Source organism: Astyanax mexicanus, chromosome 15 (assembly GCF_023375975.1).
Source record: "Astyanax mexicanus isolate ESR-SI-001 chromosome 15, AstMex3_surface, whole genome shotgun sequence".
NCBI classification, from domain to species: Eukaryota; Metazoa; Chordata; class Actinopteri; order Characiformes; family Acestrorhamphidae; genus Astyanax; species Astyanax mexicanus.
Genome location: NC_064422.1, coordinates 35,824,606 through 35,848,264, shown reverse-complemented (window position 1 = coordinate 35,848,264; position 23,659 = coordinate 35,824,606). Strand labels below are relative to the sequence as shown.

General features: G+C 37.9%; 1 protein-coding gene and 1 long non-coding RNA gene across 6 annotated transcripts in view; one reads left to right on the top strand and one right to left on the bottom strand.

Annotated features, from left to right (window-relative positions):
• LOC125781294 (uncharacterized) overlaps window positions 1-23,659 on the top strand; it is a 488,206-nt gene that overhangs the window by 49,991 nt on the left and 414,556 nt on the right. The window lies entirely within an intron of this gene.
• The window catches only part of zeb1b (zinc finger E-box binding homeobox 1b), a 121,066-nt gene that overhangs the window by 34,142 nt on the left and 63,265 nt on the right, over window positions 1-23,659 (bottom strand). The window contains exon 2 of the mRNA XM_022670368.2: window positions 1,215-1,373. Coding sequence (XP_022526089.2) covers window positions 1,215-1,373 — 159 coding nt within the window. The remainder of the gene's footprint in view (window positions 1-1,214; window positions 1,374-23,659) is intronic.

Below are 23,659 nucleotides of genomic sequence, written 5' to 3'. Positions count from 1 at the left end.
TCACAATACTTTTGTCCAAATAGTTATTCTAGTGTATCTTTCTCAAACCAATTCAGAGCCCAGATTATTATTATTGTTACAATGAAGATGTCTCCAAACATCACAACACTAAAGTTTGGCTTTGACAGTGGCCATGGTCTTTCTTTTATGGTGGTCTACAGAGAGAGAGTGAGTGAGAGAGAGGTTCAGATAACCCTGTGAAGTTCTGTGAAGTACCTAATGTTAGGAGAGCTCAGCCAAAACTAATGACATTCCTTTACTCTGAACCTCCCCTCTGCAGAACACTGTCAAGGTGTGTGTGTGTGTGAGTGAGAGAGAGAGAGAGAGAGAGAGAGAGAGAGAGAGAGAGAAAGAGAAAGAAAGTATATAAGAGCCTGCAAGTTTGCACTAGCAATGGTTTTAGTGGCAGTATATGACCTGTATTGATGTTTGTATGCCGCTAAGCTAACTTTAATATCCTATACTCACTCATGCAGCACATACTACACAGACACACACACACACACACACGCACACCAGCTGAACACATTTACACTTCCACTCCTCAGCAAGCACTCAGTATCACTACATCACTCATATCCGCTCATATCTCCTCCAGAACAGCCCTAATCACAAGCGTTCCACACTACCTCATCCATCTGCTTACAGCTAATCACCAGGAATTTGCCGGAGCTGTGCTTCAGCCTATTCCTCTCACAATCTCTACCGGAACACCGAGCCAATCCTGAGAACCACCCTGACTTTACTCCTCTAGTCCTTCATCTTCTGTAAGAAAAACAAACCTTCCTGATCACACAGTAGGTGGATTGCTTTATAGCGCAGTAAAAGAGAAATGATGTGATGTGATGCTGGGAGCGAGTGCTGTTAGCTTCAGTGCATTTTTTATTGTTGTTTTATTTGTTTTCATTACAATCAGTTTCAAATACTTTCATACCAAATCCTAAACTCAAACTTGAACTAAATTGGCTTGTAATATTTGAAATACACATATATGTTGGATGACTCCATGACTGGGGTGCCATTAATGTTGTATTTGCTTATATATATTTTACTAGTCCATAATTGATATTTAAAATATATCATTGCCTTTACACAAGAAGGAAAAAATGAATTATTTATTATTTTAATCCATGTCATTTTGGAATACCCCCCCCCCCCCCCCCCATCCACCTCATGGTTTAATGATTTTTTCCTCTAGAAATAAGTTATGTTACCTTCATCCCATCTGTCCTCTGGGCCGTTGGGCTCGTCATCGTGGGCGACACTGTCTCCATCAGCTCCATCCAGGGGGCTTCCCTCCTCCTCCACGATGTGAAGCTTATCCTCATCGTCTGAGTCTGACTGTCCTTCCAGTACATGGCTGTAGTTACTCACTGTGCAAAGAAGGAGAGAAAAGACAGGACATATTTAGGAAAAGGTGTTTACCATGAGCTTAGAACTGCAGAGACAATTCTAGAAAAGTGGGAACAAGGGATGTAAAAAAAAAACAAGATAGAAGAAGAAGATAAGAGCATGTCTATAGCTCAGTTTTCAACTTATGGAATACAAGAAGTTGTCTTCAGTATCAGTGCTCTACAGTCTTTTTTCACTTAGAAAGATGATTTGTATCTTTCAGCTAGTAAAATGCATGTGAAAAGCGTTTCCTTTTATAGTGGTTCAAAGCGCAAAGTGCAAATCCCGACTGTTGGGAGAGCCCTGGGAGCATGAAAATCAAAATCTTGCATAATACTGCTTTAATCCAGTTTAATACAGGTGCTATTTTCTGCAATTATTCTGAGATAATATATTGTCCAGGCTAGAAGTCAAGGTGAAGAAGCAGAAAACGGAGGGACGTTAAAGACGAGAACGGAGAGTAAAGAAAGGGGGAATGGCCAACAGCGGAGCAATGATTTCATCCAATCTGCCCCCTGCAGGGTCAGACATAAAAGGGGAGGGGGGTGTAATGGTCAGAACACAAAAAGGAGGTTGATTAAGGACGAATGGCTGCAGTGAGAGAGGGAGGAATGGAGAATGTTGCTTCAGGTAGTAATTTGTTTCCCGAGCAGGGAGTGGTGCCTGACCGAGTTTATCAATAAAAGAATGGATGAGACACAGAGGACGAGTGAGACAGACGGACGAGTGATTACATCAAATACTGGAAAAAAGAAGGGTGCAAGCTGACTGACTCATAGGTGTACTTATACACCTGCAGCACGGGCACTGACCTGTATTTTATATTTGTATTTTATTACACAAAGAGGTAAGAGGTTTAAATAAGAAAAGGAGTATTTGTGTTGGTCGAATTCAAAGCAATATTGTTTTCTGATCTATATTACTATGTAAGCAACACCATAATAACCACCAAGCAACCACTTAGCAACACCGCAACACAGCATCATTAAAGCAACAACATAGCAACCACCTAGTAACCACTTAGTGACCACATGGCATACTAGTGCAACCACTACTGACTACATAGCAACACCATAGCAACCACCAAGCATCATGGACAGCTCATGGTTTAATAAACAGCTGTGCACAAGCATTTCTTGAAGTTGAGAAATACAGAAAAAAAACATGTTCACTGACAAAGTAGGGTAATATTGCACGTTTTCCAACAACACACATATGACTGTTTTTTTTTTTAAGGTAAAATGTTCAATAACAATGATTTTAATGCCTTTTAATTTTACCTTCGAGGACAATACTCGGGGGAACCTATGGATATACAGGTAATAACTAAGAACTGATGATGAACAAGACACAAGCGAGAGTGCAGAATCTAACAGGGGCTGGAACCATTCACTGTATATTGTAGACATGATATTTATAATATATGCATCATTATATGGACCATTAAGTCACTGCTGCTCTAACATAATGTCAGTACTGAAAACTGGAAGCTGCATTTATTCAGCATTATCACATTATTGAAGCTGAAGCAAAGATCATAATATTGTTTTTATTGAAACATTGCCTCTCAATTTGTATTATTACTCATTTAAATGAATAGGATAAACCTGCAGTGAAGAATATTGGTTGTGAAATTCTATGAAACTGACACCAATAAAATCCATCATTTCTGGTATTTGCTTAATTAGGAATATTTTTACATTTTACTTTAGTAACACAGATGCGGTAAATATCATAGAGAATTGTATTGCGGTATATAGAGCATCACAGAATCACAATATCATAATGCCATCATCATCATGGGCAATGTATTATGATAATACTTTAATACTTAGATGCCTACAAAATGTGTGTATCATTAACATCTGTATAATCATTGAAACAAAGGTGTCGATTCGCACCTCCTCATACATTATTTAACTTTTCTCTTTTTACAAAGAAAATGTCACTCTTTCAACCACCTAACAATCACCCACTTGAGGTTATGAGGAGTGTCTAATCGGAGCGCTCTACCTGCCCATTAAGAGCTGCAGCCCCAACATTTGTTCCAGCCACGCACAACACCCCCTGATTTCACTAATGAGTCAAATTAGGCAAATCACACTCTGTGGCATATCACCTGAGCAAATACCGTCAAACACGGCAGAACGCCACAGGGTTCCTAATACTGCTGTTCCTCCTCACAGACTGACACTCCCTCCATCCCAGCTTTCCCAATACTCAGCCTGTTACTGTTTATACAGGTTACTGTGTGAGAGCTCAGGAGGTTTTTGTGAGTTCAGTTATTACTGAATAAAGTTTTGATGATTCTGAATCATGTACTGTTGATACTGAATCATTTATTGTAGACACTGAATCATTTACTGTTGATACTGAATCATTTTCAGTTACAACAGAATAAAGTTTTGATGATTCTGAATCATTTACTCTAGATACTGAATCATTTACTGTAGACACTGAATCATGAACTGTTGATACTGAATCATTTACGCTAGATACTGAATCATTTATTGTAAGCACAGAATCATTTACTGTTGACACTGAATCATTTGTAGATATTACTAAATGAAGTTTTGATTATTCTGAATCATATACTCTAGATACTAAATATTTTTGTAGACACTGGATCATATACAGTTGATACTGAATCATTTTAGATCTTGTTGAATAATGTTTTGTTGATTCTGAATTATTTACTCTAGATACTGAGTCATTTTCAAGTATTACTGTATAATGTTTAGTAGATACTGAATAATTTATTGTAGATCCTGAATAATTGCCATTGTTTACTGAATGTTTTGTAGACACTGAATCATTTTTTAATGAATATCTATTTATATAGTCATTTATATAACTATTTATTTATAGTATTTGTGAGTAAAGTGACCATATATTTTAATGATATTTGCAGATTTTTACAGTCTTTTTATAATGTTTAATGCAGACAATAATACACTCAGAACAGCATACTGTGATGTAACTAATCTTAGTAGTTTTACTGTAAATGCTTCCTTTTTACCTTAAAAGCTCAGTGAATACCTCATTCAGACCCCGTCTGCAAGAAGCAGCACATTCAGACAACCTTAACCCAGAGCAGCGTACCTTTATCATCACACATCTGATCTCTGCCACCACCATTTCCGTCCTACCATTAAGGTCACTTTTCCTTTTTTCTTTTTTTTTTACTATAAAAGGAGAATTGAGTGACCTCCATCCTGTGCTGTACACCTGAGGGGACGATAGATAAGGGTAAGCAGCATTGATTTTTCTGTAGCCTGCCAGACGACCTTAATTAGCAGTGTGTGTGGACACGCACGTGTTTGTGTGTGTGTGTGTATGTGCATAGGAGTGAGTGTGCTTGGCTCAGCGTGACGTGACATTCTATTAGACGAGAGAATGACGGAGCGCTAGCCTGGCCTAACGAGTTCTCATTCGTTAAGGTAAGTGCTGCCTGAACACAGACGCTAAAACTGGCAGCATAAATCAAGCCTAAAGAGTCAGATCCTTAACCAGCGTCAGCAGAGTGAGCAGGAGAGCGAGGGGGGGGTGGTGGGGGTGGACACATAACCTTAAATATGAAATAAATTATATCCTGGAATGTCCTCTGCCTTGTCCTAGAAACCAAGTCTGGAAAATATGCGATATGAGGGAAATATGACGGTATATTACCATGATAAATTCCCCTAAGATGTGATCTGCTGTGATTATATTACTAAAGAAGCAACACCATACCAACCACCAAGCAACCAATTAATAACACCACAGCAACCACCTGCGTAGAACAACCATATACGTAGCAACCATATACATATTACAACATTATAGTGACCATTCATCATCCATATAGCAACAACACAAAAACCACTTAGTAACCACATACTATACACCATCTGGGATACTACAGCAACCACTACCAAACGCATAGCAACACCACCCATCAATACCTTAGTATCACCACAGCAACCACCTGTGTAGAACACCACAGTAACCATATACATATTACAACAATATAGTGACCTTTTACCATTATCATAGCAACAACACAGAAACCACCTAGCAACCACATAGCAACCATCTGGGATACTAAAGCAACCACTACCAACCGCATAGCAACACCACCCATCAATACCTTAGTATCACCACAGCAACCACCTGTGTAGAACACCATAGTAACCATATACATATTACAACAATATAGTGACCTTTTAACATTATCATAGCAACAACACAGAAACCACCTAGCAACCATGTAGCAACCATCTGGGGTACTAAAGCAACCACTACCAACCAAATAGCAACACCACCAAGCAACCACTTAGTAACACCACAGTAACCACCTGCGTAGAACACCACAGCAACCATATACATAGGGCTGGGCGATATGGAAAAAAATCTTATTACAATATAGTTTTTCATATCAGCCGATATCGATATGTATCACGATATAAATCAAATCACTTTCTGTTACACTTAAAGGTTTCTATTTTTACTCAGAAGTGACAGAATAAGGGAGTTATGGACAAAATCACTAGCAGGCTCAGAGCCTTGTGGACAGACACTAGGATGTTAACATCTTGCCAGGTGGGTACAGCTTTTAAATTAATTTTAAAAAGGGGACAAATATATAAACTAAAAAATATGTAAGACCCTTTACATTATATGTCTGTTTAATTTAAATTGCAATAACACTTTATTTATTTTTATAAAATTATATTTAATCAAAAGATCATTCCCCTCCCTGAATGCAGGCAACTACATAAAGCAAAATACAAGAGTATATCACAGTGTTCATTTTGACAGGTGATTTTGATACAGTCTTAGTCTTTTCACTAAAATGTATAATAGTTTTAGTTACATTTTAGTCTATCGGATATTATTAGTTTTAGTCAGATTTCAGTCTAGTTTAATTTTGGTCATATAAAAAGTATGTATTACATATGTTTTACTGTTTTTCTATTTTCTATTTGTTGTAATTTTAGATAATTTACTGCTTATGTTTTTTTTTAAATAAGAGCCTTTAGTTTTTTTTTTCATTTAAATTAAGCTAACATTTAAATATTTAAAAAAAAAAGTGGCCTATAATGGAGGTGGGAGGAATAAAGTCAAGTTTCTGAAATGATCCACTTCTACTGCAGTACAGATTTATACTAACATTACTGGCTTTCAGTAGACTAGACTTACATTACTTAAGTGTATTTAAAACTCCAGTTCAGTAACAGCAATGTTTAGCTCAGTTCAAATACAGCTAGACAGATTATATAATCTTCTGTATTTAGTAAAATATCCAGCATAACAGACTCTCTATCTGTTAAAAACTATAAAACACAAAGACAGAGGAGAATGCTGCCCTCAGGGTTTTCTAACAGAAACAGTGAGAGTTAGGAAAAAAGATGGAAAGTGCTTCCTTTCTGTGTGTTTATATACTAACCCCTCACTCGTGCTGAAGTTAACCTTAATTTACACGAAACGTGGATTAACACGGCTAACGTGCGTTACCCATTAGTTTATTAGAATGTAAAAAGCAGTGAAAGCATCTTAGCTAATGATGACAGATTGCACAGATCCCTTTTACACCTAAACATCGCTAACTTTAAACTGGAGACAAGCTAATCTAACTAGCAGCAAACAGAGCAGCGTTTACCTGCCTTCAGAAATCTGAACAAGCTCACCTCTCTAAATATCTTGGAGACGCATGCCTCATATTTAAAAGGTGAGTTTTCCAGTGTAGCGCCGCTGAATAGTATAAATGAAGTTTATCCAGTAAATGGGAGAGAAGGAGCCGCTATGTGAGGAGTTCAGAGTGGAGGGGCTCGGGGGGTGGGGCGGAGGGGGATGGTGGAGAGGGGAGGGGTTGTACTGGGCTGAGCAGCAGTTCAGCGTGCTGCCTGATCTCGTGCTGCGCCTTTTCACAACGCTACTTAAACGGGAAATAGAAAATTTAGTTTATCGAATTTCTCGCCCCGACTTATCGCGATATATAGTTTCCTCGATAACTATCGATATCGTTTTATCGCCCAGCACTACATATACATATTATAACAATATAGTGACCATTTAGCATTATTAAAGCAACAACATAAAAAAAACCTAGTAAGCACATAGCAACCATCTGGGATACTACAGCAACCACTACCAACCACATGGCAACACCACAGCAACCACATGCGTAGAAACACCACAGGAACCACTTGTGCAGAACACCACAGCAACCATATACATACTACAACAATATAGTGACCATTCAGCATCAATATAGTAACAACACAAAAACCACCTAGTAACCACATAGCAACCATCTGGGATACTACGATACTACAGCAACCACTACCAACCACATAGTCATTGCAGAGTTCTTTAGCTTTCATGGGGCATGCCAAAAGTCATGGGACACCATGCTAGTTCTATGTATGGTATAAAGCATCCTAAAACCGTCAAATGTCAAACCAAATCATCTCATATCTGTCGAATGTCTCAGAAAATCTTCATGGAAAATGAGATTTAGCCTCCAATACTACCTGTTGGCTTCAAAATAAGAAAAAAAACTATAATATCATCCATAGCAGAGTGGATTTTTTTATATATATATATGATTGGATTTTTACTGTTTGATTTACACACAGCCTACAGGTCCCGCTCAGTGTAAAGCAGCACAGAGGCGTTTGTGGCAACCGGTGGATTTCATATCTCCACCGCCTTGGAAAATCTCCCAATTCCTGTTTACAGACCCAGCCGAAGAGTAGAGTGCATGACTATTTACATTGTAGATTCTCACTTGAAAGCACCAAAACTATGAATGAACACATGTGGAGTTTTATGTACTTAACAAAAAATAACCTGGCCTACACAGTCACCGGACCTGAACCCAATCCAGATGGTTTGGGGTGAGCTGGACCACAGAGTGAAGAAGGCAAAGAGCCAACAAGTGCTAATAAACACCTCTGGGAACTCCTTCCTTCAAGACTGTTGGAAAACCATTTCAGGTGACCACCTCTTGAAGCTCATTGAGAGAATGATGCCAAGAGTGTGCAAAGCAGTAATCAGAGCAAAGGGTGCCTATTTTGAAGAAACTAGAATATAAACATATTTTTTTTGTTATTTCACACTTTTTTTTGTTAAGTACATAAAACTCCACATGTGTTTATTCATAGTTTTGATGCCTTCAGTGAGAATCTACAATGTACATAGTCATGAAAATAAAGAAAACGCATTGAATGAGAAGGTGTGTCCAAACTTTTGGCCTGTACTGTATGATTGACAAAAGTTCAGGACTGATTAAAGCTGTGAATAAAGGTGCTCATTCAGGCAGATGTGTGGGTTCCTCATGAAAGCAGCCAAGGAACTGAAGGTGTGCCAAAAAGTGCCTCCATCTTCCTTACCCACACACTCTCCAGCCCAACCCCCATTCATCTCATCCCTCTTTTCCACTCGTCTAAGTACCTCTCTCTCTCTGGCCCGGCCAAATCAATTTTCATCTGAGAGGCGCAAAGTCAGCACAGGGCTTGGCTATAGAGCTGAATATCACACACACGCTCTCACACACACCGTATCTCTGCACTGCTGGCCCTATCTTGTACTTTTACAGTGAGCTGATTTTGTGTTTTTTTATGCCTGCAGTTTCTCTACCACACTCTCTCTCTCTCTCTTTCAGTCCTATTCTCCCTCTATACCTTGTACGCTCTTTGTTTTTAGTACTGTAAGCAAATCTCTCTTGCTCGCTTGCTCTCTCACCCTCTCTCTCCCTCTCTTTCACTCATTCACTCACTCACTCTCTCACTCCCTCTGTATTTCTTTATCCTCTATTCTCTAACTGGTAGCATACTGTAGAAGAATGGATAACATATACTACTAATACATGCCCAAATGTTGTAGACAGCTTATCCAATAAATGCATATATCAGCTACTTTACATTGCACCCATTGTCACATCCATATAGAGAAGTTTGACCAATAGAATGGGACTCAGAAAGCAGATAAACATGACACAATTGGCACAATTTCTAATACCAGGCCTTGAACTAGAGAGCCCATAGCACTGAGCTATGGAGTTAATGTGAGGCGGTAATCATCCAACATCCTGATCTCTCCAGTGGTCTTGTTGCTGAATGCAATCAAACCCTCACAGCAATGCTTCAAAATCTAGTTGAAAGCCTTCCTTGGACAGTAGAAATTTTAGAAAAACAATCATTTTGTCCATTAGCATATGAGTAATATGGATGTAGATTATAAAATGCACACATAAACTAATTGTATGCTAGAATTAGGGGTGGGCGATATGGCCCTAAAATAGCATCATGATATTTAATGGTATCTTCGCGATAACAACATTTCAATAATACACTACTTCAACAAAATGAAAATGAAATGTTATTATTGCATATGATATGATAAGACCATAACTGAAATATAAAAAATACAAGAATTTTATTATATATATTTGTAGCAGAAGTCAATGGTCCAGAATGTCATGATACTATTAATGCACTCCATATATCTCCTTATATCCAGGATTAAAGTAAAATAAATGATACTGGACTGATATAATCTGTCTCTAGTAGATATATAATGGGAAATGAGAAGAGTGTAAATTTTACTTTTGCTAAAAACAGCAAAAAAAGTAGTACCCTGATGTGATAATTAGGGATGGGTGATATGGCATGGTATGTCAGGGTATAATATCGTTCACGATATTCAATGATGTTGGCGATATTATTGCATACAATTAGATATGCCACACCCCTATCTGGAATATATATTATTAATTTAAAATTATGCTAATAAGAAAAAGTATCGCTTAAAGCTGCCAAAAGAAGCGCTACTCAAAACGAGGGGCTGTGCAGAGTGGGCTGTGCTGAGTAGGCTGTGCAGGGTGGGCTGTGCAGGAGTGATCCGTGACCGCACAAGCTCTGTTCCACTGTCACACCTGAGAGATTTCATGACTGCCTGCGGGAGCTACATGCAGGAAAAGTGACTAAACAAACACTCGATAAGCAGAGAAACGGCCGACATTAGTTTGCCGACGAACGCAGGGGCTGCCACAAAGACCCAACGGAAAACTGGGGTCATTAAGCACGCTGCTAATTACCAGTATGAGATGGGCAGTCACAACAGAATGTTAGCAAACACAACAAAACGCATTACTGCAGTGTTTTCTGTTTTCCAAAACACAGTAGAGGTGACTGTCCAACCGAGACCAACACTTCTGTACACACTCACACTTAATTGCCATTGCACCTTTCTCGTGCTGTAACTAGTGCTGTAAGATAACTCATGTTTTCACTGTCATCACAATGTGCATTTTCATAAGCTCAAAAGAGCTGCAATAACATTGAGAATAACAGCAAACTCAAAATGCAAATTTCACATTACAGACTGTGATAATGTGACTTAAACAGACTGGAGGTAGAGCGAGGTTCACAGTGAACACACAAATCAAACTACTTCTGAGACTGGGGAAAAAAATAGTGTAGCCAAGGCAGTTGCCAAAAATCCTTCAAATTAAACTGATTAAACTAATTTAGAATCTTATCATGTATCATGTTTCACTTCAATATTGCGATATTCAAAAACGTGAAGGCACATCACATAACCCACCCATAATATAACATAACCCACACTCAGTTAAACTCAGCAAATTGGGGCAGTAAGAACAGTAACACTGGTTGCCAACTCATGATCCAGCTACAATTAAAAATTTTGTGCCTTACTGTTCCTGTTCACTCTCTCAGCTCTGCCAAACTTCGAAAATGGAATGGATAATTTATCTGGCATCCACTATTAAGCCTGGCTCTAACTTAAACAACAATTCATGTTGGCTAGCTACTGTTTGGTCTCACTTTCCAGCCTATGGAGGTTCTTAGGCTAACCAGGTACTGCTACCCCATGATTTTTGGGTATATAAGTATGTGTGTGTGTGTGAGTGTTGACTTGGGACATTTTTGGGGCCAAATCTCAGAGTACACACCAGTAAATTGGGGACAGCTAGGGAATTGGGGACAGAAATGCAGTCAACAATTGGTTTAGCTATATAGTTGTGTTCAGCATGCTTCAAAGTGCATTTCTTAATTTCTTAAATCTTAAAACATCCTCTGACCTTATTTATGGAATATTTCAGATTTGTGTGTGTGTGTATTTGTAGACCTTCCCCCTGTGTGTGTGTATAAAAGTATACATAGGTACACACCATATGCTACATTCCAACTTAATTAGTAATGAATTAATATTGACCAAATGAATGTTTCTCTTTAAGGAGAATCAAATATTAGTTTGTTAGAATGTAAAATACCCATCCTTCTTCCATCTCTTCATCTCTCTGATGCGGTCTGTTCCCAGAACGTCTCCACCCTGCTTTGTTCTCTGTTTCTAATGAAAGCCAACATGAGCCTCTCTGCATTTCAGGTACCCATTAAAGCTTCAGGCCTGTAGGCCAACAACTGCAGCATCTCACAGGTAAATGCCACTCAACCTGGGACTTGCTTAACCCTACAAAGCGTCCAAGCGTGTGTACACACACACACACACGCGGTAACACACACACGCTTCTAGACTAAAATACACAGTGTCTAGACCAGGGTAATTGTATGCTAATATTAATACCAGTAGGACTGATATTACGACACTGAATTGATTCATCCTATTCTTTCCCTTTAAGTTTAGGGAAAGATGGAGAAAGAAAGAGAGAGAGAGAAAGAGATAGATAGAAACAGACAAGAGATATTGATTTGGCATTAGGTTAAGTTGAGTTAGGTGAGCTTTTGTTACTAGGAGAATGTCAATATGTTTGAAACATGCAACTCAACACCACAGTGCAGAACAATAAGACATCCCGTGATCAGAATATTCATTGAATTAAGAAAAAAAAATGCAGAATTGTCCATCAATCAAGGATTTCAATGATAGAAAAACACATCTCTTTAGCTTTCACACTTTCTACAAGTGTTACTCAACTGCTCTAAAAAAACCAGTCAAACAGGATCCCATACATATAAAACACTTATTAGATGCATCTCTCAGAAGAGACAATCCACTTTACTAGAGAATAGGGGTGGGCGATATGGCTCTAAAATACTATCACGATATTTCAGGGTATTTTTGTGATAACGATATACTTGGCGATATAGGAAAACTAAAATAATTCATTCATTTCAGGAATATAGTATAATAGTATAACAGAATAATCATAATGTGGCAAAATAAATAATATAGCATAAAATATTATAATGCAGCAAAAAATATTGCAGAATATTTAGTGCATGCATATAAACTGCAAACAAAAACAATTATACAATAAATACACTTAAAGCTTCACAGTAAATAATAGACTACTTTTAAGACAGAACAGCCCTATTATCACAATATGGATTTTTAATATCATGATATTTCTGTGTCACGATATATTGTATATGATATAATATTGCCCACCCCTACTAGAGAAACAAAAAAAATGTGTGTAAAAAGATCCTATTGGTCTTTCATGAACTTTGACAGATTCTTCCAGATTTCCCTCACGTTAATATACATTCAAATTGAGAAAAATCTTTTAAGACATACATTCTTTGGACAAGGATACCTGCACCTGAAGTGCAAAAAACAATGAGTAATACTTCAAAAAGCCTAAAAAAAAAAAAAAAATGTGTAGTACTGAATGGTGGTGCTGGAATTCTAAGCAGAGATGCATGTGTGAGTACATGTGTGCTGCAGAGCAGAGGGAATTCCACTTCTGCGTGACGGACAGGTTCAGCTCCTGGAGTGTGGAGCTTTGTTTTTTCACTGCTCTGCAGACACAGCAGTCTACCTGTAGCTCTGCATTCGGCAGCGTTCAGAAAACACACGGCGAGGGGCTTCTAAAAGCTCCTAATGCGTCATAATGTTGTTTTCATTACAAACTCTGTTGTGTTTTGGGCTGATTTTAATTTCAGAGGGAAAATGGGTGTTTGTTTAGGAGACAGGCCTGCAGCGCGAGAGCGGTGGTTGAACTTTTTTTTTTTTCTGTTGGGTCAGCGGTTGAGGGCTGAGGCTGTTGCAGCGTACTCGTCCTGCCCTGGGGAGTGTAGCTATGCCAGGAATGTCCAATCATAACACTTTCCCAGAGTGGCTCTGTCATGGCGACAGCTCGGTGTGTCAGCTTTTCCTACTTTCAGCAGAGCACACACACACACACTTCACACGAGTGTGCATCTTTTTTGCGGAATATAGACAATAATAACATGTTTATTTGCTTGTGAATATAGGCATTAAGAAGTAAAGTCTTGTGCAGACTGAGAAGCAGTAATACAGCTTCTGTAGCTAATCAAACATAAAAAAATAACATGGAAAGTAATAATACTAAAAAATAATAATCAAATCAATTAGGCCGTTCAACTGTAAGCAACTACCAGTTTAATCAAATTTACAGAATTTATTCATTCTCTGACCCTAAAAGACTCATTTGAGCAAGTACCTAAAGATTTAAAACTAAAGTTTTTAGTGCCCACAATAGGAAGCGCTATTAACAGCTAATGAATGGCAGTTAAGGGGAAGTGTGGAAGTTGAAATTGGATCTGAAATCCCAATAAAACTGATTGTCTGCTCTTAAAACAGGTAAATCAAACCCCTTGATATGTCGCTGAAAGAAAAGGGGGTGCATCATTCTACTGTGCAGCATTGCTTGCACAAACATCTTTTTAAAACAGTCACAGGACGTGAACGTTATGCTACAAACAGCTTGTGCTACAGAAGAGCTAGAGATGCTATATGATTTGGAAGCAAGTGGTGTGGATGCATGAAGTCAATAAGAAATATTTAGCTGCAAAAGATCAGCAAATGAAAGTTTAAAGAAAACCTTTTAATGCCAACAACTGAAAGAATTTTAGCTGCTACAAAAAGCATTTGCAAGCTGATATTTCTGACTTAAGCACTTCTGTAAGACTGAGACAGATATCTCAAATGACTAATATGATGTCAATCCCATAGCAGTGGTTCATATTTTGGCAAAAAAAAAGTTTTTTTAGTCATATTTTGCCATCAAAAAGGTATACTCATTACTAAGAACAATAAAAAAAACTAAAATAGATACTAAAATTATTTAACAATATAAGTGACACGCTTAGCAGTTGCTTCTAAAGATAATGTGTTCACTAGCAGCAGCAGTCTAGGTGGTCTATTTTTAAAATGCACTTAAACTCAGTAGAGCTTACTTCCATTTCTAACTCCAACACACACACACACACACCCCTCCAAAACAGTGTGTGTTTGTGTGAACTGTAAGACTGAAGCTTGGAGCACTGTGGAATAGTGATAACAATGCACACAGTAGCAGCAGCAGCAGCAGCTACACCCCTCACTCCTACTATAAACAAACTAGTGTCTGACACACACACACACACACACACACACACATACATTCCCACATATACACTCATATTCACATACATACAGCTCTAGAAAAAAATAAGAGATCACTTAAAAAGGATTTTTTTTGCACCAGGAGTGGCATAAAGTTATCCAAAAGCAGTGTGTAAGACTGGTGGAGGAGAACATGATGCCAAGTTGCATGAAAACTGTAAAAAAAAACTCTTTCTGAACTCTTAAATCTTTATGAATATGAACTTGTTTTCTTTGCACTATTTGAGGTGTGAAAGCTCTGCATCTTTTTTTGTTATTTCAGCCATTTCTAATTTTCTGCAAACAAATGCTCTAAATTACAATATTTTTATTTGAAATTTGGGAGAAAAGTTGTCCGTAGTTTATAGAATAAAGTAAGAATGTTAATTTTACTCAAACATTTACATATAAATAGCAAAATCTTTTTTTTTCAGAGCTGTACATTCACATGTATGCATATATACACACATATATACGCACAGAACTGCGTTTTTTTTTTATTTGCCGTCCTGCTCCAGTCATAAAGACACCACAGAAAAGAGCAGAAAAACACAACAAAACCTTCTGGACGTCACTTAGTCTACACCACATACGCATACCTACTTCAGCGTTCCTTTCATACGCTCACACAGACACACATACAAACACACAGTCACAGCCTTAACCACATCCCCACCCTGCATTTTTTCTCTCCTTCACATACACACAAATGCTAACCACAAGACGATGGAACCATCACTTCAAACAGAAGCCAGTTACCACACACACCTCTGTATTACCTATGTGAGCAGAATGCTTGTGTTTTTCAGAGAAACGCGGGTTCTCACGCCACACTTTCTTTATAAACCCTACTGCTGACCTCCATGGCCTGCAAACCGTCCACTGCAGAGCCTGCTCCGGCCTGAAGGGGGTGCTTTACTCCCAGGAGACACCAGCTGATGCAGGGGTGCAGATGATAATGGACAACTACTGTAGCAGTCTCAGTAACCTGCTGTGTGTGTGTGTGTGTGTGTGTGTGTGTGTGTGTGTGTTTGCTGCATTTAACAGCCCTTCGCTCACTTTAACACTCTCATTTATAACAGCAGCCAAATGGGTTCAGCCGTTTGAAGAAGAGGAACTCATCCAGTTCCATAGATCATAGTGTATATATATATATATATATATAAATAGAAGGGATTGACATATTAGAAAAAAAAAATGATAACCGACAAATTAAACCTTTAATCCAAAGGAGGTGTTATTTAAACACTCCTACCTATATTTTCAACATTACAGGGCATTTGATTGATTTGGGCTTGGCCACATAAATTGTGTATTAACAACAAAATAAAATATGTTATTTTTAATATAGTGCTTGAGTAAATCGATTTGTTACTATCTAGTTGCAGCTTCTGTAAAAAATCTAGTGAGTCAACTGATCATTTATTTTTTTATTTTGTTTATACCTACTCTTATTGCATAGATATATGTTGAAAATTAGGGAAACACATGCGTATTCCCCATTCTCCTTATTATAATATTGGCAAAATATTACATACATGAAGTTAAAATCTAACAAAATATGCCATCTTATATATCTTTTATAAACTCTGATCTTAAAATAAAGTTGCAAATAATTAGGTCAGTGGGCAATTGGTAGATGCATAAACGTTTTGAAGCAATTACAATTTAATTTAATAATCATTTGAGCAATTCTAGTGGTGGATCACTGTTATGTTTTCAATCTTTTCAAATAATGAAATCAAATAATAATGCTAAATACTCATTTCACACATTAGAAAGACTAAATACATCTTATTTGGAGTTTACTGAAAATATGTCAAATAGGGATCATCAACCTATTTCCATTTCCACATGCCTAGTTCCTTCCTTTGACCAAGTAAAGGCCACAGCAAGCCATGGTATCCTATATTAGAACATGTATAGTGAAAGCTAAATGCAGAATTCACACAGTAGAAGACGCTAAAGGCATTTTAATTTGGAATAATTGAAAATACCTTACATTATTTTTGTAGGATTGTATTGGCCTGATGAAAAGCATGTTGGGCTAAATAACCTTTAATTTTGATTCACTGCAAATACCTCAAAATAAACATTCTCAGCTCATTCCTTCTATGAATTAATTTGGCCAAGTGTAAAGCCATGACATACCTAATGCTAAATTAGCATTAAAAGCTAAATGACAATTTCAAACATGAAATCATTTAAAATACCCCAGATAGACAGCAACATCCCTGCCAAATGTTTTATAACACATAAGAAGAGATATTTTAATTTGGAATCATTTCACATACCTTAAAATAATCATTCTCAATTCATCAGCTACTAATTGCTTTGGCCTAGTGAAGGACATGGTTAAGCCAAATGCTATATTAGAACACTCACGGTGAAAGCTAAATGCTAAACGCTAAATGCTAGTTTCACACATTAGAACAGGCTAAAGGCATTTTTATTTGGAATCATTACAAAAACCTCAAAATATCTTCCTCATCCTCTCCTCTCATCTTTAAATAAGACGTTAGACTTGAAGCTATATTAAGACATTAGGTTTACATTAGCACATTAGCTATTGATTTAGTTTCACACGTTACAGGAGAAAAAAACATAATCACAGCAACTGCAGATCAGATATTATGCTTTAAAATAGATACTCTCTCTCTCTCTATCTCTCTTTTTCTCTCTCGTTCTCTCTCTCCAGTGTCAGAGGGGCTCTTGTCCTTGCTAATAGTGTCACTTCACATGTGCATAATTTTCCAGCCAAAGCTGAGAAGCTAATTAGTCTCGGCAGGTCGCTCCTTCTCCTCCACCCCATCCTCACTAACATGCACGCCACACACACACACACACACACACACACACTAACACACACACACTATTCTATCTGTGCTGTAATCGTTAGTCATTTTTCACCCATTGTAGATACAAACACTGATATGTAAAGAGGAAAACAACTACAAAAAAAACAATACTGTATGTGGTATATCTATGTTCACATGCTTGTGTATGGGTGTTCCTGTGTGTGTGTGTGTGTGTGTGTGTGTGTGTGTTTCGAGCTAATCTTGCTCGGCTCCACTGGTCTCTTCTAAATAAGGCCAGAGAGAGCGGTCATACCTGCGCTATGATAACACAGCCAGGAGCAGCAGTGCTGAGTTCGGTGTGTTTACGTTTGAGGTGAGACCAGTCCCATTCCTGGGCAGAACTTTACCACCACACACACACACACACACACACACACACTCAAGCAGCCACACAAACAGTAAGAGGAAATATATGGTTCAGATGACTAACATGCTGTAAGATCTATGGCAGTGGATCAGGCTCTGCTCAGAGGTATGGGCAGTATGCTACACAGCCACTACTTTATCAGTACACTGATGGCCTGCTCTCCGTCTGCTTAACGTGTGTGTGTGTGTGTGTGTGTTTTCTCTGAAGGTAAAGTGAGGAAACATCTGTTGTGCCTCCTAGTCAGTGCAGAACCTGTAGACATGCTTGACTAAGCTGGACAACCCCATCGCTCAGTTTCAGTACTACTTCTCTCCGTCTCTCTCTCTTTCTCCCTTTCTTTTTCTCTCTAATTCTTGAGCACTTTCTATTTGTGAATTTCCTCACGCAACGGCAGACTGTGTCCAATTCTATCTTGTTCTAGGAAAGCCACACATTATGACTGTATGTCAACTTTTTTGCATTCTATGTTTCTATTAATTAGGGGTGGGACAATATATCCATATCATGATGTATCATTTCAACCACATCATACTGGACTGTTGTATCAAATATCAATGTTTATATTGAAACACAGGCTCTAAAAACTCCCTCAATTTGACTCGCCTCTCAATTTGACTTACTAAAGCTACTGCTTCATTACTCCACATGGTGGCGCTAATCAAACAAATAGGATGAACCTGCAGTGAAAGATATTGGTTGCCACATTCATTATAAATGATTTATAGAAACATTGTGTTCAACATGTGCATTTCCATAGGTTCCAATACACATACTTTAAAAACACTCATTTATGACTGACAGAGATAAAGTATATTACAATATTATATATATATTCAGCTCTGGAAAAAAATAAGAGACCACTTAAAAATGATGGGTTTCTTTGATTTTACCAAATTTAAAACCTCTGGAATACAATCAAGAGGAAGATGAATGATTACAAGCCATCAAACAAGCCATGCAATTTTTTGCACCAGGAGTGGCCAGAAGTTATCCAAAAGCAGTGTGTAAGACTGGTGGAGGAGAACATGCCAAGATGCATAAAACTGTGATGAAACCAGGGTTTTTCCACCAAATATTGATTTCTGAACTCTTAAATCTTCATGAATATGAACTTGTTTTCCTTGCATTATTTGAGGTCTGGAAGCTCTGCATCTTTTTTTTTTTTGTGATTTCAGCCATTTAAAATTTTCTGCAAATAAATCGTCTAAATAACAATATTTTTATTTGACATTTTGGAGAAATATTGTATGTAGTTTATAGAATAAAACAACAATGTTAATTTTACTCAAACATATACCTATAAATAGCAAAATCAGAGAAACTGTTCAGAATTGTAATTTTTTTTACGTTTTTCCAGCACTGTATATATTTTCTAAATCAAGCAATAACTTTCAGCTAAGACATTTACAAGGCAGAATCTGATCTCTTATCACCGTGTTAACACACACTACTTTCTCCTAAAATATACTAACAATGCATGTTTTCAGTCCAGTCCATTGCTGCTCTTTATAAGCTAATGCCGTTAAAGCTAATGCAGTTGTAGTATTTGGCAACTGAAGCTTTATTAGAAGAAAATCCCCAGTGCTCTGGTAAAATTAACACCAGCAACGACACAAACACCAAGCTGATGGGTGAGAATACACAGACGCCAACACACACTCACACCTGTGTCAACAGGAAATGGGGAATTCTCTTGCACACACATGGCAACACAGAGCATTCTGAGGAGGTTTATCTCTCTCTCTTTTACTCTTTTTCTCTCTATCTATTGTTTGGTGTGTTATTCCCTTGTTACCTTGTCCTTCATTTTTCACTCACTCCTCATGAACATTCATACAGAACCAAACAATCAGTCTATTTATAGCTCTCTGTTTTCTCCAGTTACGTAAAGCTGTGTCTTACACATACCTACACACCTCAGCACACCATTCCCATTACTGCCCATTACTGAGGCCAGAAATGCTCAATAAATGTGAATCAGTGGGCCTGTCCTGTCTAGACAGGAGACTGTCTGACCTGCACAAGCCAATGAGATCTACACAAACACACACTGTGAGATAAACCACCACGGACACCAACATTCACAGACGTTGTTATCTGGTTGAATGTAGGTTGTGACATCGCGTGACCAAAAATCAGTACTGTGATTTTGGTGAAGTAACCAAAATCCAATGTCTTCTGAATGTTGTATGCTGAAATGTTGTATTACACATTGGTGTAAAATGCCAATCGTTTAGTCATGAAAATTGGTAGCCTACTCCCAACATCTGCTAAACATCACAATGTTAACGGCCCAATAACATGGAATTCTAACACTGTTACACATTTTTATGGTGCAGATTCTGAATCATGGTGTTAGGGGGTAACCACAACTTCATAGTATGCTTAGTTAAACCTCATAAAAGTTAATGTTTTAACTCAACAAGAAATAGTAACTTTGTTAATGTTAATATGCTGTTTGTTTAAAGTTATGATGTTGGTTATACATCTAAATACAACGTCTGTCTAATGTTAAATCTTGACGTCAACCCAGTATTAGTTTTTGAAGGATATGTGACTTTAATTCCCAACCAACATTCAACACTTCAACATCTTTGTTTTTTTATGGATACTTAACTTAGATTCTCAATTAAAATTCAACATCTGTCTAACGTTGGAGCTTGATGTCAACCCAATGCTGGTTTTGGATGGAGATGTAACTTTGATTTCCAAATAAAATGTAACATATGCTTAATGTTGGAGCTTAATGTCAAATAAGTGTTGTTTTAAAGATATGTGTGTCTGATTGCCAACCAAAATTCCCCATCTGTACAATGTTTAAGCTTCATTGGTTTTTCATGTGACTTTGATTCCCAACCAAAAGTCAACATCTGTTCAACATTGGAGCTTGATTTCAACCAAATCTTTGTTTATTTGATAGATACTGGACTTTGATTCTCAATTAAATTTAACATCTGTCTAACACTGGAGCTTGACATTAAACCCAATGCTGGTTTTGAATGGAGTTGTAGTGTTGATAACATCTGTTAAACGGTGGAGCTTAATGTCAAATAAGTGTTGTTTTAAAGAGATATGTAACTTTGATTCCCAACCAAATTTCAACATCAATTCAACATTGGAGCTTGATTTCAACCACATCTTTGTTTATTTGATGGATACTGGACTTTTATTCTCAATTAAAATTCAACATCTGTCTGACAATGAGGCTTGGTGTCAACCCAGTGTTGATTTTGGATTGCCACTCAAAAATTCAACATCTGTCTAATGTTGGAGCTTGGCGTCAACCCAATGCTAGTTTTGGATGGAGATGTTACTTTGATTCGCAAACAAACGTAACATCTGCCAAATGTTGGAGCTTGATGCCAAACGAGTGTGTTTTTTTTAACAGATATGTGTCTTTAATTGCCAACCAAAATGACACATCTGTACAATGTTTAAGTTTAATGTCATCCCAGTGTGTTTTTTAATGCGACTTTGATTTCCAACCAAGATTCAACATTTATTTAACATCAGAGCTTGACAAACCAGTGTTGGTTTTGGCAGATATGTGAGTTTGATTACTTACCAAAATGTAACATCTGTATGACGTTGCAGCTTGATGTCATTATGATATGTGAACATTTCTTTGTCCTTATTACTTTGGAATTTTTGGCATCAGGCTGATTTCCTCTGTCAACTTAAATTCAAAGTTTTTCTCACATTAAGAACCCCAACATCTTTCTGATGCCAAACTGACGTCCAGTGCCTGCTGGGAAATACCTACAGCACTTCTATTGCTCTTTCTCTCACACATAAACACACACACACACACACACACTCAGACACACACAGAAACACATTTACACACACTTGAGTGCTGAGGCCTACAGGTTGACTAAGATAGCAGAGTTAGTCACTTTGAGAATTTACGTGTGTGTGAGTGTGTGTGTGTGTGTGTGTGAGCTTGCAGGGCATTTCCCCAATACCACGTCAGGTGAGCTGACTCAGACAAAGAAAGGAAAACAGAAGTGAAGTCCTGTAAGGCCTCGCTCTGTCAGATGGAAACAGTTTAAGCTGAACGGTACGTCAACATATTTTTCTTCCTCACAGAGCTGCCAGCCCTGGAATACACTCCCATCGTGCCGTGTGCTCGTCACACACCCTCACATATACAGTTATTAGACAGAACTGATGCCTTTAAGTGCTTCAACTGAAGCTTAACAGTCTCTCTCTGTATCTCACTCTCACACCAACACCTCTCTCGCTCTCTCTTAGCCACAGCTAAGCTTTACCGATACAGAAAGTGCTGTGGGTGGGTGTGTGTGTACATGCATATGGGCAGTGTGAGCACGGTGGAGTGTGTGCTTGTGTTTTTTTTAACAGATATGTGTCTTTAATTGCCAACCAAAATGACACATCTGTACAATGTTTAAGTTTAATGTCATCCCAGTGTGTTTTTTAATGCGACTTTGATTTCCAACCAAGATTCAACATTTATTTAACATCAGAGCTTGACAAACCAGTGTTGGTTTTGGCAGATATGTGAGTTTGATTACTTACCAAAATGTAACATCTGTATGACGTTGCAGCTTGATGTCATTATGATATGTGAACATTTCTTTGTCCTTATTACTTTGGAATTTTTGGCATCAGGCTGATTTCCTCTGTCAACTTAAATTCCCATCATGCCGTGTGCTCGTCACACACCCTCACATATACAGTTATTAGACAGAACTGATGCCTTTAAGTGCTTCAACTGAAGCTTAACAGTCTCTCTCTGTATCTCACTCTCACACCAACACCTCTCTCGCTCTCTCTTAGCCACAGCTAAGCTTTACCGATACAGAAAGTGCTGTGGGTGTGTGTGTGTGTACATGCATATGGGCAGTGTGAGCACGGTGGAGTGTGTGCTTGTGCTTGCTGTACTCTATAGGAATGTATGTGTGAATGCAATCAGATAATCAAAGCAACACTCCTAGCTCTAGTAGAAACAGTTACTCCAACAAAAGCAGGATACAATCTATTTTTTTTTTTATATTTTTTTATTTTCCAACTGCTGTTGATGCAGCATTTCCGTGTAGCATCACAGCGCGCTCGGAGGAAAGCGCAGCGACTCGGTTCTGATACATCAGCTCACAGGCACCTTGTGCTGATCAACATCACCCTTTGGAAGGATGTGGGGAGAGAGCGACATCTTCCCACCCAGAGAGAGCAAGGCCAATTGCGCTCTCAGGGCTCCGGTAGCTGATGGCAAGCTACATGAAACGCAGGATACAATCTATTTAATTCCCTTAATTTGAGAAGAAGCAATGCATATCGTTGCTGTCCTATGAAAAACACTTATCTCCATTTTTGTCGATTTTTAGTTTACTACATAATTTCAAACAGACAAACTGTCTCTTACACTGTACCAAAATTTTTTGATGAACGGACCAATAGAAACTCTTCAAAATGACCTGAAATAAGCTCTTTTCACATTGACCTTCATTGAAAGTTTACAAAGGTTTTTCTCTCTCCTGGTGTTTCAATACTTTTGCCCGTATAGTGTACCTCTTGGTGAGAGATCGCTGACTGCTTTATATGCCTCTGCAATCCAGTCAAAGACATTTTGCCTAATTGACAGACTTTAACATTAGACGAATCAATAAATTGAGAGAAGCAAGACCCTATCTATAGCAGAGAACATAAAAAAGACCCTTTAGAA